Source organism: Solanum lycopersicum, chromosome 3 (assembly GCF_036512215.1).
Source record: "Solanum lycopersicum chromosome 3, SLM_r2.1".
In the NCBI taxonomy this organism is placed as follows: domain Eukaryota; kingdom Viridiplantae; phylum Streptophyta; class Magnoliopsida; order Solanales; family Solanaceae; genus Solanum; species Solanum lycopersicum.
Genome location: NC_090802.1, coordinates 61,935,528 through 61,950,530, shown reverse-complemented (window position 1 = coordinate 61,950,530; position 15,003 = coordinate 61,935,528). Strand labels below are relative to the sequence as shown.

The 15,003-nt window shown below is 31.6% G+C and overlaps 3 protein-coding genes and 1 pseudogene across 5 annotated transcripts; 2 read left to right on the top strand and 2 right to left on the bottom strand.

Annotated features, from left to right (window-relative positions):
- Positions 1-173: 173 nt before the first annotated feature.
- LOC101249905 (small ribosomal subunit protein eS19x) lies at positions 174-2,465 on the bottom strand. Its single transcript, XM_004235988.5, has 4 exons — positions 2,243-2,465; positions 1,068-1,158; positions 784-967; positions 174-444 (listed from the first exon to the last, which is right to left on the bottom strand). Exons 1-4 carry the CDS (start codon positions 2,324-2,326, stop codon positions 372-374), a joined length of 432 nt encoding a protein of 143 aa, XP_004236036.1. The 5' UTR covers positions 2,327-2,465; the 3' UTR covers positions 174-371.
- Positions 2,466-6,393: 3,928 nt separating this feature from the next.
- LOC101265324 (expansin-A23-like) lies at positions 6,394-8,046 on the top strand. Its single transcript, XM_019212690.3, has 2 exons — positions 6,394-6,572; positions 7,132-8,046. Exons 1-2 carry the CDS (start codon positions 6,416-6,418, stop codon positions 7,749-7,751), a joined length of 777 nt encoding a protein of 258 aa, XP_019068235.1. The 5' UTR covers positions 6,394-6,415; the 3' UTR covers positions 7,752-8,046.
- A 1,217-nt stretch (positions 8,047-9,263) lies between these two features.
- Positions 9,264-10,566, top strand: LOC104646643 (expansin-A23-like; annotated as a pseudogene).
- A 302-nt stretch (positions 10,567-10,868) lies between these two features.
- LOC101251369 (uncharacterized) lies at positions 10,869-13,676 on the bottom strand. Of its 3 annotated transcripts, none has more exons than XM_004235993.5 (3): positions 13,500-13,676; positions 11,626-11,721; positions 10,869-11,525 (listed from the first exon to the last, which is right to left on the bottom strand). In XM_004235993.5, exons 2-3 carry the CDS (start codon positions 11,674-11,676, stop codon positions 11,184-11,186), a joined length of 393 nt encoding a protein of 130 aa, XP_004236041.1. In that variant the 5' UTR covers positions 11,677-11,721; positions 13,500-13,676; the 3' UTR covers positions 10,869-11,183. The 3 variants fall into 3 exon arrangements, with proteins under 3 accessions (XP_004236041.1, XP_010318845.1, XP_010318846.1); XM_010320543.4 differs by having other exon boundaries at positions 12,197-13,641; XM_010320544.4 differs by having other exon boundaries at positions 11,809-13,601.
- Between the last annotated feature and the right edge of the window lie 1,327 nt (positions 13,677-15,003).

Sequence of the window (15,003 nt, the reverse complement as noted above, 5' to 3'; positions counted from 1 at the left end):
TTAACCTTCGAGGAAATCTTTCACTTAACATAAGTTTAATAATGCAAAATTGAAGAAAGTGGTGACCATAAATGCATGAAGAGGTGGATAAGCAAATAAGAGTGAGTTATTAATACTTTATAATAAAAGACTCAACGCAAACACAGAAAAAGAAAAGTAGCAACACTCAGAGATAAAGGAAGCAAAAGTAATTTAAGTATTTTAAAGGACAAAATTAGCATACTGATGCAAAAGAATCCCAGATTGAAAAATAAAAGGGCAAAACATGCAGACAAAGATTCAACAATACCCTACACCTCTAATAGGTCCAAGCTGAAATTATAAGTTGACAACAACTCATGTACTAGTAAAAACGCCTCCTTTTTCATATCTTAATTTGCAGCCGAAATTCGTCCAGCAACCTGATCAAGATCTCTTTGCCCATTGGATGTGATTCTCCTCCCACTGGGTTAAAGGAAATAACAGAGATAAATCAGAACACTATAAGTAACACAAAACACAATTAACAAACAATGTGACAAATGTGACACTTGATATTCGTTACGAAGAACCCTTAGAACAATACTTCCGCTTACATTTATTTATCAGGACATATACAAGAACATAAATACAACACATTACCATGAATAAAGCAATTCTTAAATAACTAGACAATTCTACAAAAAAGACATATAATACTGAGACACCAAATCTGTGGAGTTCTTTCTAACCAAAAGAAATACATGCCTACAGCACCACCAAAAAACAAGAAAGATGCAATTCAATTGTGAAAAAAATACATACCCCTTTGGATCAAAGTCAATGATGTTCATAGTCTGCAATTGCTGAAGGATGTGGCGTGCAACTGAACCACTGCTCTTGCAGAAATGACGGGGACGGCTGCCATTCCTCTGGTTTCCACCATAAATACGACGGAATCCTCCCACCCCAATACCTCCTCTTAAATAGATCTTTCTAGCCATAGAGGCTGTCCATTAAAATTCAAATCAAGAGTGAGGAAGAGTCAGTAAACCAAATTTCAAATTCACATGAATCCCTTCTTCAAATAGGGAGATGTAAGAACATACCTGCCCTGATGTAGTACCAATCAGGGTCATACGGAGCAAGCTCCTTCAATTTTCCAGTTTTAACGATATCTGTCCATTCTGGCAGCTCCAACTACATATATGAAATTAAATAATAAGATCACTATGATATTTATTCACATCAAAACTGGCATTCAGCAGGAAGTCTAGTCCATAAACATAACAACCAAACATTAAATGGGGCACAAAATACACGGTCTACCCTACAAAAAAAGGGCAGACACACTCTTCTTTCTGAAGACAATGTATCACTTACTACTGGAATATAAAGAAATATTTGCTCTTACATGGGAGAATGCAGCTAGGATTTCAACATTGTGGATTCTACCTCACAAATTCAAGTACTAATTACTAAATTCTAAATATAAGTGTATATAATCAATGAATTCCTCATCACAAATACACATTGAGCAAAAGCTAATGTGTTCTGCTGAGAACGTCCATATCTATGCTTTTACATCAGCCTCTAGCTTACATAAAAGGCAATCTCATTCTATCACCTTGATACTACACAGGCAGCCAAACAAGATATAAACTGAGTGTATGCCTTCAAACAAAACACAGCACCGGTTCAAGTACAAATCAGACAAATTTTATTACTTACAACAAGTAATTACAGTACTTAAACAGAAATCAACACATTGTTATCCATAATTCTAGAGAGCTTAGTTATATTATTCTGCTAGCCCGTTCATATATATGATTTTACATCAGTCTCTACCGTAGATAAAAGGCAATCTCATTCTATCACCCTAAGACTACACATTCTAAGGCAACCAAACAAGATATAAACAGACCGTATGCCTTAAAACAAAACGCAGCAGCAGATTCAAGTAAAATCAGATACATTTTGTGTACTTATCACAAGTCTTACAGTGCAAAAACAAAAATCAACATACTATTCCAATGATTCTATAGAGCCTAGGTGATATTATTACTTAATGTATAGAATGAACAACCACCTGACTCCCCAAAATCCTACAGTTCAACCACCATATCAAGGGACATTCTAGCCCGAAGTATAAGCATTTCACATATAAAACATAGCGAACGCAATGCAATATAAATCATCGACTTCAAGACATTAAGCTAACACAAAAATTGCACACATATACAAGTACATCATGCCCGCTGTATTCCCGGAGAAGAAAACATACCTTGCCGGAGCGCTTCAGATGTGCGGCGTACGCCTTGACGAACTCATGTGGTGAAACGTCCTTCACATTTCTCGCCGGCTCCATTTTTTCGCTTCGCTACCCTTCTCCTTGCGGCGGCTTGCGCGACTCTCTGCTCTCAGCAAGGGTTTGTTGGTAAGATGGAATCACGAACTAGGGTTTACATATTTATAGGAACTAGATAGATGGGTAAAGGCCCATTTACAAAGCCCAACGTTGGAATCTTAAGCGTTTATTTGGTGTTCAGTTTATTTTTTTAAAAAAATAAAATATGTCAATATTTTTAGGACAAATGACATAAATAACATACTTTTAGGACTAAATGACTATTTGTCCCTTATAAGTTTTTAATGACCAAAATTTCTCAAAAATATACAAAAACACGAATACATAATAGGGCTGATACAATAAAAAAGTAGCGGATACATTATATATTTTTTGTCACATTTTTGTATCCGCTTCATTTTTTATTACATTTTTGTATCCGCCTTGTTTTTACACTTTTGTATCCGCCTCATTTTTTATCATATTTTTGTATCCGCCTCACTTTTTGTCATATTTTTGTATCCGTCTCATTTTTACATTTTTGTTTTCATCTGATTTTTTATCACATTTTTTGTATCTGCCTTATTTTTTGTCACATTTTTCCATGCGCCTCTATTCTTGTCAGATTTTTGTATCCGCCTCATTTAACTTAACATAAGAAATTTTAGGTAATTTTAAAATTAATAGGAGATAAGGGTAATAAGTTAACTTAAGAAAGGAATTTTTGTCATTTTCCCATATTTTTAGCTAAGCCCAATAGAAAATAATGGAAATCACTTAACAATTCTTTTATTATAGAATATATTTTGGATTTATCAAACGCAAAAAATTATATTTATATGATATAGCTATAATTCATGATTTCACTCCATAACAAATTTTATGTTTGCTATGAAGCATGAGATTTGTATAAAAGACGCAAGCAGCTTTGATTTGTATAAAATTGCAGACATTTGATTTGTATAGATTTTAGTGATTGTACAAATCGAGTGTCTGTATCTGTGAAAACTACATTCGCATATGTATATATTTATGTTTGTATATCTACATAAAATTTGAATTTATATATAATTGAATCGAAAATAAAATATTTATATATTAAAACTCTTTCCATGGACTTATACAACACAAATTATACATGGTATATGAAATTAAATAATGATTTATAACTTATTTAGATTAAAAAGATTTTGTGCTTTTATTAGGAGTGAGCGTGGTAGAGTATTGAAAACTTAGTATATGTATTTTTTATTCATAAAATCATGCTATTATTATTATATCAATTTAATTTAATGTGATTTAATATTTTTAAATTTAATTATATTATTTTGTGGAACGATCTCTTTTCCATTTTCTCCTTTGCTACGTAGTCTATGCCCCTTTTTCTTCCTAAGACAGAGAAAAAAAATTAAAAGACAAATTTGATTAATCAAGTCGCAACACAATTAACTTGGTTTAGAGTTCTTCAAGTTTCACGAGTCAAAAAGGATAAGACCATCATATGAATGGGCTTTAGAATTACCAACTTAACCTATTACTCATCATAGTTATAGCTTGTTATAATTTTTATTCGCGACTAACATTATACATTAATTACGTGAGCTGACTCGAATTTGTATAATTAGCTATATTTATACGTATATAATTCACCATAATATACAAACACATATGTATAATATACAATTATCTAATCAATATACATGTATAATTCACCTCTCTCCCACTCACTGCACCCTCTCGTTCACATCTCTTCTTTCTCTCCTAATTTCGCTCACATCTCTCCTTCCTCTCTCAATCTCGCTCGTCATATATACATATAATATACAATTATCTAATCGATATATGTATACAGTTCACCTCTGTCTCACTCTCTAGCCTCTCTCACTCTCCTCTCTCCTCCCTCTCCCAATCTCGCTCGCCTGTCTCATCTCTCTTACAATCTCGATTGTCATATATACAAATACATATATATAATATACAATTATCTAACCGATATACATATACAATTCATCTTTCTTCCACTCTTTGTCCTCTCTTGCTCGCCTCCCTCCTCCCTTTAACATGTAGCTAATGTAATAATCTAACTATATATATGGAGAGTAATTAGGCTATTTGTGAATGTTCCTTTTTATTTACGTGATACGAAAAAAATTCAAAAGATAATTAATTTTTTTTATAATTCTCTTTGTATTGATTATGTTATACAAATAAAATTTCAAAAGTCAATCAATTTTTTTATTACTCTCTTTGTATTGATTCATGTAACAAGAATGAAATTTTAAATGTCAATCATTTTTTTTCACAAGTTATCTTTTATATTTTTGTTATTAATTATTATAATTTACGACATATTTTACACTCTATGTCTCTATGTGATATAGATGAAATTTGAGAGTTAACTAAAACTTTTTATATGTTTTAAAATATTTTAAGCTATTAATTTTTATGATTTATATTAGTTTTTGCACAATTTTTTAATTTATAGAAAGTAAGAAAAGACAAAATTTTAAAGTAGGAAACCTTGAAATTACCAAATTACCCCGACATACAAGAAGGAAACTATTGTTTTCCTTGTGCATTTTATCTTTTTATATGTCCGTTTGTATGTTTGCCTTATTTAATTTTTTTTTTAGTTTTTTTCCTTTGGCCATGAAATAAATGTAATCAACTTGCATTCAATTTATAAAATTAGGACGAGATAATTGTTTTTAAAAAATTACAAGTAAAATCTTATTAAATTAATACATGGTAAATTAATAATCTTTCCAAGATTATTTTTTTCACGGATTTTAATTTGGAGCAATGGAAAAATCACACATTTCAATAAGATTATAAGACAATATATTTTTAAGAGATCGCTAGATAAATATATGGTTCCACTAATATTATAAATTAATATTTCCTTTAAAATACAAATAAATCTAAGACATTATAATAAAATATGATCCTATAGTGTGTGTTTTCGTTAAATTTTAATTCTAAAACGTTATTGTATCCAAAAGTTTCAATCTTATCTTAGCGAACTGCACCATGAAAACTTTTATCATTCCAACATCACAACGTTGAATCTCAAAACTTTAAATTAATAAATATTAATTTACCAATTAAACAATAATATTTTATGATCCACATATATTAATTTAATGAGATTTTAGTAATCTTAGGATTAAGCAATATATAGAAACTAGAGTGAAGGGAGGAAATGAAAATGAATATTTTTTTAATAGAGGAGTACCGAAAAGAAAACAAATATATCAAGAAAAAAAAAGGAAAGAAAAGATTCCATATAATATGGTGGAAATTTAGGTTTAAATTGAAACAATGATTCATTTAATTTGTTTCATATTTAGTTTCTCAAAGTTATATATATAACAATAATAAATCATTTAAATGGTAAGAATAATTACTTAAAGATTTTTTAAAAAGAGGAAAGAATTTGGTAAAAAAAGATTATCAATTATATTGATCGTAATGTAAATAAATTAACGTACAAGGGAAAAAGTAATGTAAATAAATTAACGTAGAAGGGAAAAAAAAACGTATAAAGAAAAGATGAGACAGAAAATGTAAAGAAATAAACTATAATGCGAATATTTGAATTTGACCATTTTTTATTGTATTTTGGTTTTCTATTATTCTATTTTTTACTTCATTCTAATTGATGAAATATGTATACGTTTTCATACTAATAAGAATATGAGTATTAGCGTCTATTAAATTTCAAAAATAATACTTCGCAACATTGGTACTATATGGTACTTTTTCAATTCAAATTTATGTTTTATTATTTGTTTTTTGAGTTAAATTATGTAAGTTTTTAAATGTATTTTTTCCATTATATATTGTTGACGATGAGAATAATTGTAATTATAATTTTTTTTGTTGTATAATTTGTTAATTTAACTTGAAAAATGAGTTAAATAAATAGAAAAATATCATGTAACTTAATTTTCCAAATGGTAACTCCATTATATCCAATCACAATATTATCCATTCTCATTAATGTAATTACTCAATTTTAGCTGAATATTATGGCTATAAATTGTATATCCACAACAAAGCCATTATTCAAATTAAATCAAAATTTAGAGAAAAATAGTTTTAGCTAAAATGGCTAAACACCAAAGTTTCTTCATCTTGTTCATCACATTTTATATTATACTTTTAGTTGAAGCATATGAATCTAACGAAGGAAGTTTGCAAGCCCATGGATGGAAACATGCACGCGCTACATTTTATGGTGACATGAGTGGTGGTGAAACTATGCGTAAGTTATAATTATGCTTTAATTTTTCGTTCGTTGTTCAGACACTTAACATAGGATTGAAACAGTGATCAAGCTAGAAATTTTATTCGTTTTAAAAATTATTTGATATTATATATTAGGGTGTTAAAAATAAATTGGTAACCTGTCTAGAATTTTAAGGGTTGAGCTCAAGATAATTTAAAGAGAATCCTCAAATGAGCCTAATTCAATCTCCAACTTCAATCCATTTTAAATTTTTTTATTAAGATATCTTCTTATATTAAGTGATGAATTATTATCTATTTAACATCTTTTAGGATTTATTTATCCATTTGTTACTTTTATACAAAAAATTCTTGAGCGGAAATTCAAATTATGATTATAAAAGTTAAATATCAATATGTTAAATCATAGAGATTAGGTCAAGACTCAACCCATTTCTAGCCTATTTGAGCTCGAAGTAAAATTGGACAGATCAGAACCCAATTGGTTTTCTATTTCAATATCTCCAATTTTAATCAAACCCGCCTATTTGACATAGTTATTTAATGATGATATTAATTTGAATAGTGTATTGCAGAAGGAGCTTGTGGTTATGGAGACTTATTCAAGCAAGGGTATGGCCTGGAAACAGCGGCACTCAGCACAGCACTCTTTAACAATGGAGCTACCTGTGGAGCTTGCTTTCAAATAATGTGTGTGAATGATCGTAAAGCATGCCATCCAGGCCGAATCATAACTATAACAGCCACTAATTTCTGCCCTCCAAATTACACAAAAACTCAAGACATTTGGTGCAATCCTCCACAACATCACTTTGATCTGTCATTGCCTCTGTTCTTACAGATTGCAGAGTACAAAGCAGGGGTTGTACCAGTCGTTTACAGAAGGGTCTCTTGCCAGAAAAAAGGAGGTCTAAAGTTTGAGATCAAAGGGAATCCTAATTGGATTATTGTTCTTGTTTTCAATGTGGGTGGTGTTGGTGATGTTGTTAATGTCAAAATCAAAGGATCTAAGACGGGATGGGTGCCGATGAGGCGGAATTGGGGACAAAGATGGGATGTTTCTGAGCCTTTGCTAGGACAGAGCTTGTCTTTCCAAGTACAAACTAGCGATGGCAAATGGGTTCAATCTGATAATGTTGCTCCTCGTGATTGGCAATTTGGACAAATGTTCGAAGCAAACCATAATTTTTGGTGATTTTGGAAAATTTTTTTATTTAAAGAAGTGTTTTTTTTTTCCGAATAAAATTTTGTTATCTTTGAGTGAACATTGGAAATTATGATCATTTTGTTACTGTGTTTTTTTCTCTCCTAATAATATACTACAGTTGATCTGCGTGAGAAGAAAGATGATAATGAACTTAAAAAAGAACATAATGTAGCATTTATAAAGGGAAAAAATGAAATATATATATTGATTTAACAATATTGAACTTTGAAAATAAACTTTTATATGTGTCCACATGATATATTTATTGTATAATTATAAACAATAATGTCTCTACGTGGCACATTAAATAGTATAGGGGGTAAAAAAGAAATAAGATGTTTTCTATGAAATTTGATATCGTAACAAACAATTTTAAGTCAAAATTTCCCTTTAAAAACCTTAAAAAATATGGAGCAAAGGTAATAAATCTCTATCACCAGCTTCTTCTTTTTTTTTTTTTTTTTGAGTTTTTATCCAGTACCTATGTTTTTATCCGTATTAAAATTTCATTCAACATTATTTAACTCTAAATACTTTTTTTTTGGTTGAATATATTTGCGTTTAGGAGATTATGAAAACTAATGCAATTACCAATATTTTTTTAGTAGTTTGATGCCAAGAAATTATAGTGGGAAAATATGTTTGTTTTTTGTTTTGTTTAGGATAATAATAACTTTATAAAATGAGCATTCATGCGAAGCAAAGAATGGGCCAATTTACTAAATATTAGAGGAATTTCACTTTTAAAAATCAAGGCTTAAGTTTGTATGGATAGATATTTCACTTTAGAAAAGTTCAGGGGTAATAGAATCCTCATAAAGAATAAGTGTGTAGTTGAGAATTTGGTGATAGCTTGGAGGGACTTTTGACTATTTCCTCTTTTCTATTTGCTCAGGTTTTTAGAATCCCCCTATTTTCTCACATAAATAGATTTTAATTAATCAAATTTAAGAAAGAGAAAGATACATTTTTGTAATTGTAATTTACACCCCATAATTGTTTCCTCACATTAAGGCTATAATAGTTGCAGACATAGTTTACAATTTCTAAATCCAGAACTAATTGCTTTTCATCCGCCAAAATTTTAAATTATGCAACTTTTATTTTCTTATTCAATTATTCATTAAAAAAAATAAAATAATAAGATAATTTTATTTTCCATTTAAATATATGAAAGTCAAATAAATTTTATATCTTTTTAAAAGTAGTTTTATTTACAATGCAATTATACCTTATAATGATTTAGTGGACTGTCTCTTTTGTGTTTTATTTATTTAGTAAACATCTCCATTAATTACATCAAAAGACCCAAGACAATACAGTAACAAATCACTAAATTTCGACTTATTCTACTTTTCTCAGTAAACTACAAGACATATGAAGTAATTAACTGTCCGATTCTTCTAGAAAAATAAAATTGATGTAGATTTGCTTACTTAGAACTTACCTAAGCACAAAGGCAAATACTAATTAATTGGGAAAAAAATGTTTTTAGCTAAAATGGCCAAACATCAAAGTTTATTCATTTTTTTTTATCACATTTGTTGCTATTTCTTTTTTTAGCTGAAACATTTGAAAGTAAAAAAGTTGAAGGAAATTTTGATGAATAGGGATGGAAAAATGCACGATCAACATTTTATGGTGACATGGGGTAATGAAACCATGCATAAGTAATACTTGTACCTTGATTCAGTATATATGTTGGTGAGACACTGTCTTGATATCGAGATCTGTGACGAAGTTAGAAATTTTATTTTTTAAAAATATTTGAAAATATATATATATATATATATATATATATATATTACAACGAGATTCGAGATATTTTGCAACATATAGACCAAAAATGATTTTTCCATCACGTTTCGCATACCGTAGGGTTCCTCTATCCAGATTTAGGATGAACAATCTAAGCAAGCTACACTAACAAAAGAAAATTATTTGATTTTCATTTATTTTTACTTTTTCTTTTGTATACACCCTAAATTATAATATAAATGAATTTCTAGCACTTCTTTTATTGGTCCAAATGAATAAAATTTTCAAAGGCCAAAGATGTGTTGTTTTTCATAACGTGTGAGTAAAGGTCCTTTGAGAACAATTTCTCTACCTTCACGAAATAAGGGTAAGGTATGCATAACAGTACCCTCTCGGAACCTAGCTTGTGGTTTTTCATAACATAGATATTAACTTTTGTAACAAAGTTATTTGAATGCTATATTGCAGAAGGAGCTTGTGGTTATGGAGACTTATTCAAGCAAGGGTATGGCCTGGAAACAGCGGCACTCAGCACAGCACTCTTTAACAATGGATCTACCTGTGGAGCTTGCTTTCAAATAAAGTGTATCAATGCTCCTAAAGCATGCCATCCAGACCAAATCATAACTATAACTGCCACCAATTTCTGCCCTCCAAATTACACAAAAACTACAGATGTTTGGTGTAATCAATCCTCCACAACAACACTTTGATCTTACAATGCCTATGTTTATAAAGATTGCAGAGAAAAAAAGCAGGGGTTGTACCAGTTGTTTATAGAAGAGTTACTTGCCAGGAAAAAGGAGGTCTAAAGTTCGAGATCAAAGGGAATTCAAATTGGATTATTGTTCTTGTTTTCAATGTGGGAGGTGTTGGAAATGTTGTTAATGTTAAGATCAAAGGATCTAAGACGGGATGGGTGCCAATGAAGCGGAATTGGGGACAAAATTGGCAGGCTAATGTGCAGTTGGGAGGACAAAGCTTGTCTTTCCAAGTACAAACTAGCGATGGCAAAATGGTTCGATCTGATAATGTTGGAATATGAGAAGCTTTTAATTTCTAATCAATATAATTTATGATCTTTTATAAAAGTGTTTTGTCTCCGAATAAATTCTCTATTTCTGAGTGACATTGAGCAAGGAAGGAACAAAAAAAAGAAGCCAAAAGTGTAGTTTAGCAGTAAAATGAACCAAGAGAACTATAAGGTCTCGTGTTCAAATTAAGCAATCAGTACTTGAACTGGTGGAGGTAGCAGTTGCAAGAGCTGGCCTGGACACGTTTAAAAAATTAAGGAACTGAAAAGGTCACTGATAACAAATACACAAATAGTAACTAGGGACACATATCTGGAACAAAAAAAGAAGCCAAAGGTGTGGTCCAGAGGTAAATGAAGCACAAGAAAACAAATTCACATCATCTTGGTATCACAGAGATATAGGAAAACCACTTTCCTGTCTTAATTACTATACCATCTATGGATCTTCATATAACCTTAGTCGTTCAGTAATACAAGCTCCTGAATTTCAATCTGTTTGTTGTTTCGTAATACTGCAAATTAGAAGCTTTAGACTAGGCTAATTCTTCATAACTGAGGCAAAAACTAGCGGCAAAACACAAAAAGAATCATCACAGACCCTTTTTAGTAGGAATTAGAGATAAACTTCACCTCTTATTGCCAAATGCTTGAGCATGACTTTTGGCAAGAATAACCATCAGAGCACCAATTCCAGCAGCCATCCCAGCTCCAAAGCAGAAAGAAGGCATGTGAACAATTGATCTTCCTTTGTTTTGCATGAGTTCCCAATGCAGTTGAACATCATCTGCGTGCCATAAGCTCATGTGTACAGCCAGTGTCATTTTCAGATCAGAATCAAGTGGTGTGCTTAGAACTTGTAAGCACACTGGACAAGAAGCTTTCAAAGTCGTTCCTTCTTCCATTATAGCGACTCTTCCAGCAACTGCCATCGCCTTATCTCGCAATGGCTTTCCAAAGGGCCTAGAAATCTACACAAGGATTTTAGCTTTAGAAGAAGATAAATTGCAAGATTTGCTAATAAGCATGACTTAGTGGCAAGTCGAATTTCAATTGAAGTAACTGGCTTACCATTATAAGCCTACAGAGCCGCTGCCAAGACTTCATCAGCTGACTCCTCATCTTATAGGACCGACTACTGTGAATAGTCAAAATGAAAGAAGTTCTCTGCAATGATGTTTCAGGAAAAGAAATAAATCAAAATAAAGTATCAGGAAAGTTCAACACGCGTTTCCTGGGCTGTTAAATACTAACCAGGTGGTGAGGTTTAGTGGTCAATGAAGTGGATAGCGAACCGCGAGTTCTCACGTCTAAATACTAGTGGAAGCGAAAACATTAGGCTATATCTTCTATGGTAGAGCATAAGATACTCCGTGGAATCAGTTGAAGCACACAAAAGTTTGGCTCGGGCAATGCGGTTATAAAAGAAAAAAATATTAGCCAGATTCATGATTCTAGTTCTGTAAATGATTTTTTACCTAGTTAAACAAAACCTCAATGAATCCTAGACAAAACGATAATCTAAAGTCTAAACCTATGTTTCAGCAGTTTCACGCTTAGATAAGGTTAAGAAGGATTTCGAATAATTTATTCAATATCTGAAGAAATATCCACCAAAAAAATTGAAACAACAATAACATACCCGATGTGTAATCCCACAACCACAAGCACGGTCTAGAAATGTACCACTGGCTTTGTGAGGTAAAAGGTCGGGATCCCATCTGTATAGATCAAGGCCTTATCACGAACCAGATTTGAACTGGCGCTTTCCAGATGCACATTGGGCCTAGTGCCCAGGTGGTTTGGCTAGTGGGCCAAGAAATATTAAATGGTGACGTAGGCAAGGTTTCCGAGGAATACAAATAACCTCTGATATTTTTCAGCTTTGGCGAGCATCTGGATAACTAATGAATTACAACTCTATGTACATCAATTGGGGCTTTGGTCTTTGCAGCGTTAATGCTTTTTGCTGGTTGGTCTCATTATCATAAAGTGGCGCCAAAATTGACTTGCTTTCAAGATGTAGAATCTATCCGGCTACTAGGACTTGAGTCTCTTTCTTGAGCGGGGCATCAGAAAAGAAGGGGCGCAACACTTTATTCTCTTCTACCATTCTTTGTTTACTTCTGACCTTCCCGAACTCCTACGGGGGAGTCAGATCTTGGAGTAAGCTCCCTTCCATGGGCCATCAACTCAAGAGCTGAGCCTTATGTCCCCATCAACATTCCTATTCATCTTACCTTGTCTTGGGCACAAGCAATGGACTTATTATCCTATATATAATATGCACTCTAAAGATTAAGAGCATAGAGGGTCTCACTTCCATTGATTCAACTGGAATTGATTCTCAGGATCGAGCCCTTATTAGAGGCGTGCCTACCGACACCTGTCAAAGTCTTCGGCTTGCACAACGTCTCCTTCCATACGTCTCCAGAGGTTTTTGCGATAGAAACTCGACACGACACAACGACGCATTACCAAACCAGGCAAAAAAATAAGAATGTAAAAATTGGAGCATTGAGTAAAATTAAACTAAAGGAAATTATACATTGCTCTTTCACTAATCTACTTCACGATTCTTCTGATAGCAAACCAACTCCAACTTAAAAGTCATTTTTTTTCTCCATGTTTTTCTCTTTTCCTAACAAAATTCTTACAGGTCCATTGATGCTTCAGATTCAATGAACAACACTTTATTAAGCCAAAACGAGCGATTAAACTACAAAACCCACATTAGCATTATCATGAGCAACTGTAGAGCAACCTATTTAAAAGCAGGAATAGAACAATTTATCTCATTACTTGTTATAAAATTAAACGCAAAATATTCAAATACAACTGCAGAATCTACAATGCACTCATCGATTTCTAAGCTAGTTCAAAGGAATGCACATATATGTACTATCATCTGATTAGGGCTTAAAAGAATTCCGACAGAAGGGTACCGTGCTGAAGCAGCTTCGCCGGAAAAACCTCGCCGACGATCTTGGAAGAGGAGAATTCTTCGGAAAAGTAAAAATTGGTAAAGTTGTCTTTTGTGGTGAAGGAAGAAATTAAGAGGGAAAATTCCACTTATGTAATATGCCATAGATTAGAGATAATTAATAAACATATTCTTAACTAAAGTCAAAACATTTGATAACTATGATCTTTAACTAGACATTAAATTTGTAAAAGACTCAAAAAATAAATGTATATTTATCTTACATGACATCGTGTATGAAACTTTTGTGTTCTACTTGTATTATGCTATGTAGAATATGTGTGTCTACTTGTTCCATCTTATACAAGATTAAGAGTCACTTATGCACACTAAAGTTGGAGGGTATAGTTTTCCGTTGAAGTCAAGTTAAGAGGATGTTTATGCATCATGCCTAAATAAAATAGAGAAACTTTCGCATATAGCCACTTAAAAAATAACTTAATTATGTTTCATAGCTATAATTTGCTAACTACAATTTATAGCTATTTGTTATAGGGAGGAGAGTGGCGAGCGAGATGGGAGAGGGAGGAGAGAGGCGAGCGAGAAAGGGAAAAGATTTGAAGAGCGGTGAATAATATGTGTATATTGATTAGATAAGTATATTATACATATGTATTCATATATTCTAGCGAGAGAGATAGGGAGAGGAAGAAGAGAGGCGAACGAGCTTGGGAAAGGAAGGAGAGAAACGAGCGAGAGAGAACAAATTTTTTATAATTCGCATCTCGTTCGTATAATTCGTAGGTACATTTGTATAATACACGCGTTTTTGTATTATTGAGTAATATAAACATGGAATTATACAAATATAATAAAACTCGAAATAATGAATTGATACAAACATATGAACTTTAAACAATTATACAAATTACATTATATAAATTATATTATACAAAATACAAAAACTACATGTTTATATAAACTTAAAAAAGTTATAAACAAAAAATTGAATGTATATGATGACAAAACTGAAAAATTAAAGGAAATCATCGTCATATACAAATACAAACAATCCTATACAAATACAAATCAAACATAGAATTGTTAGTTGTGAATTATACAAATGTGGCGAATTATACATATACAAACGTGATTGATCATACAAACTCGAAATCAGCCCACGTAATTAACGAATAATGTTAATCGTGGGTGATAATTATAGCGAACTATAGCTTTAATTAGTAATTAAATAATATAAGTTTATTTAAGCGTGTAACTTTTCCAATAAAGGGGCGTAATAAATTAATCGACCCTAAAAAAGTAATAGATAGGGTGGGCATGTTATGTACACTACAGTATTTGAAAGTTTACATATGGTAATTTTGGTATTCGATTTTTAAAACATCATATCATTATCATACTATTTTAATTGAGTATGATTCGGTATTGAAGTTCGATTTTGATATTTTGGAGTATAGTAAATCGATAATCATAATTTGTTCAATTTAGACTAATATATACTTTGT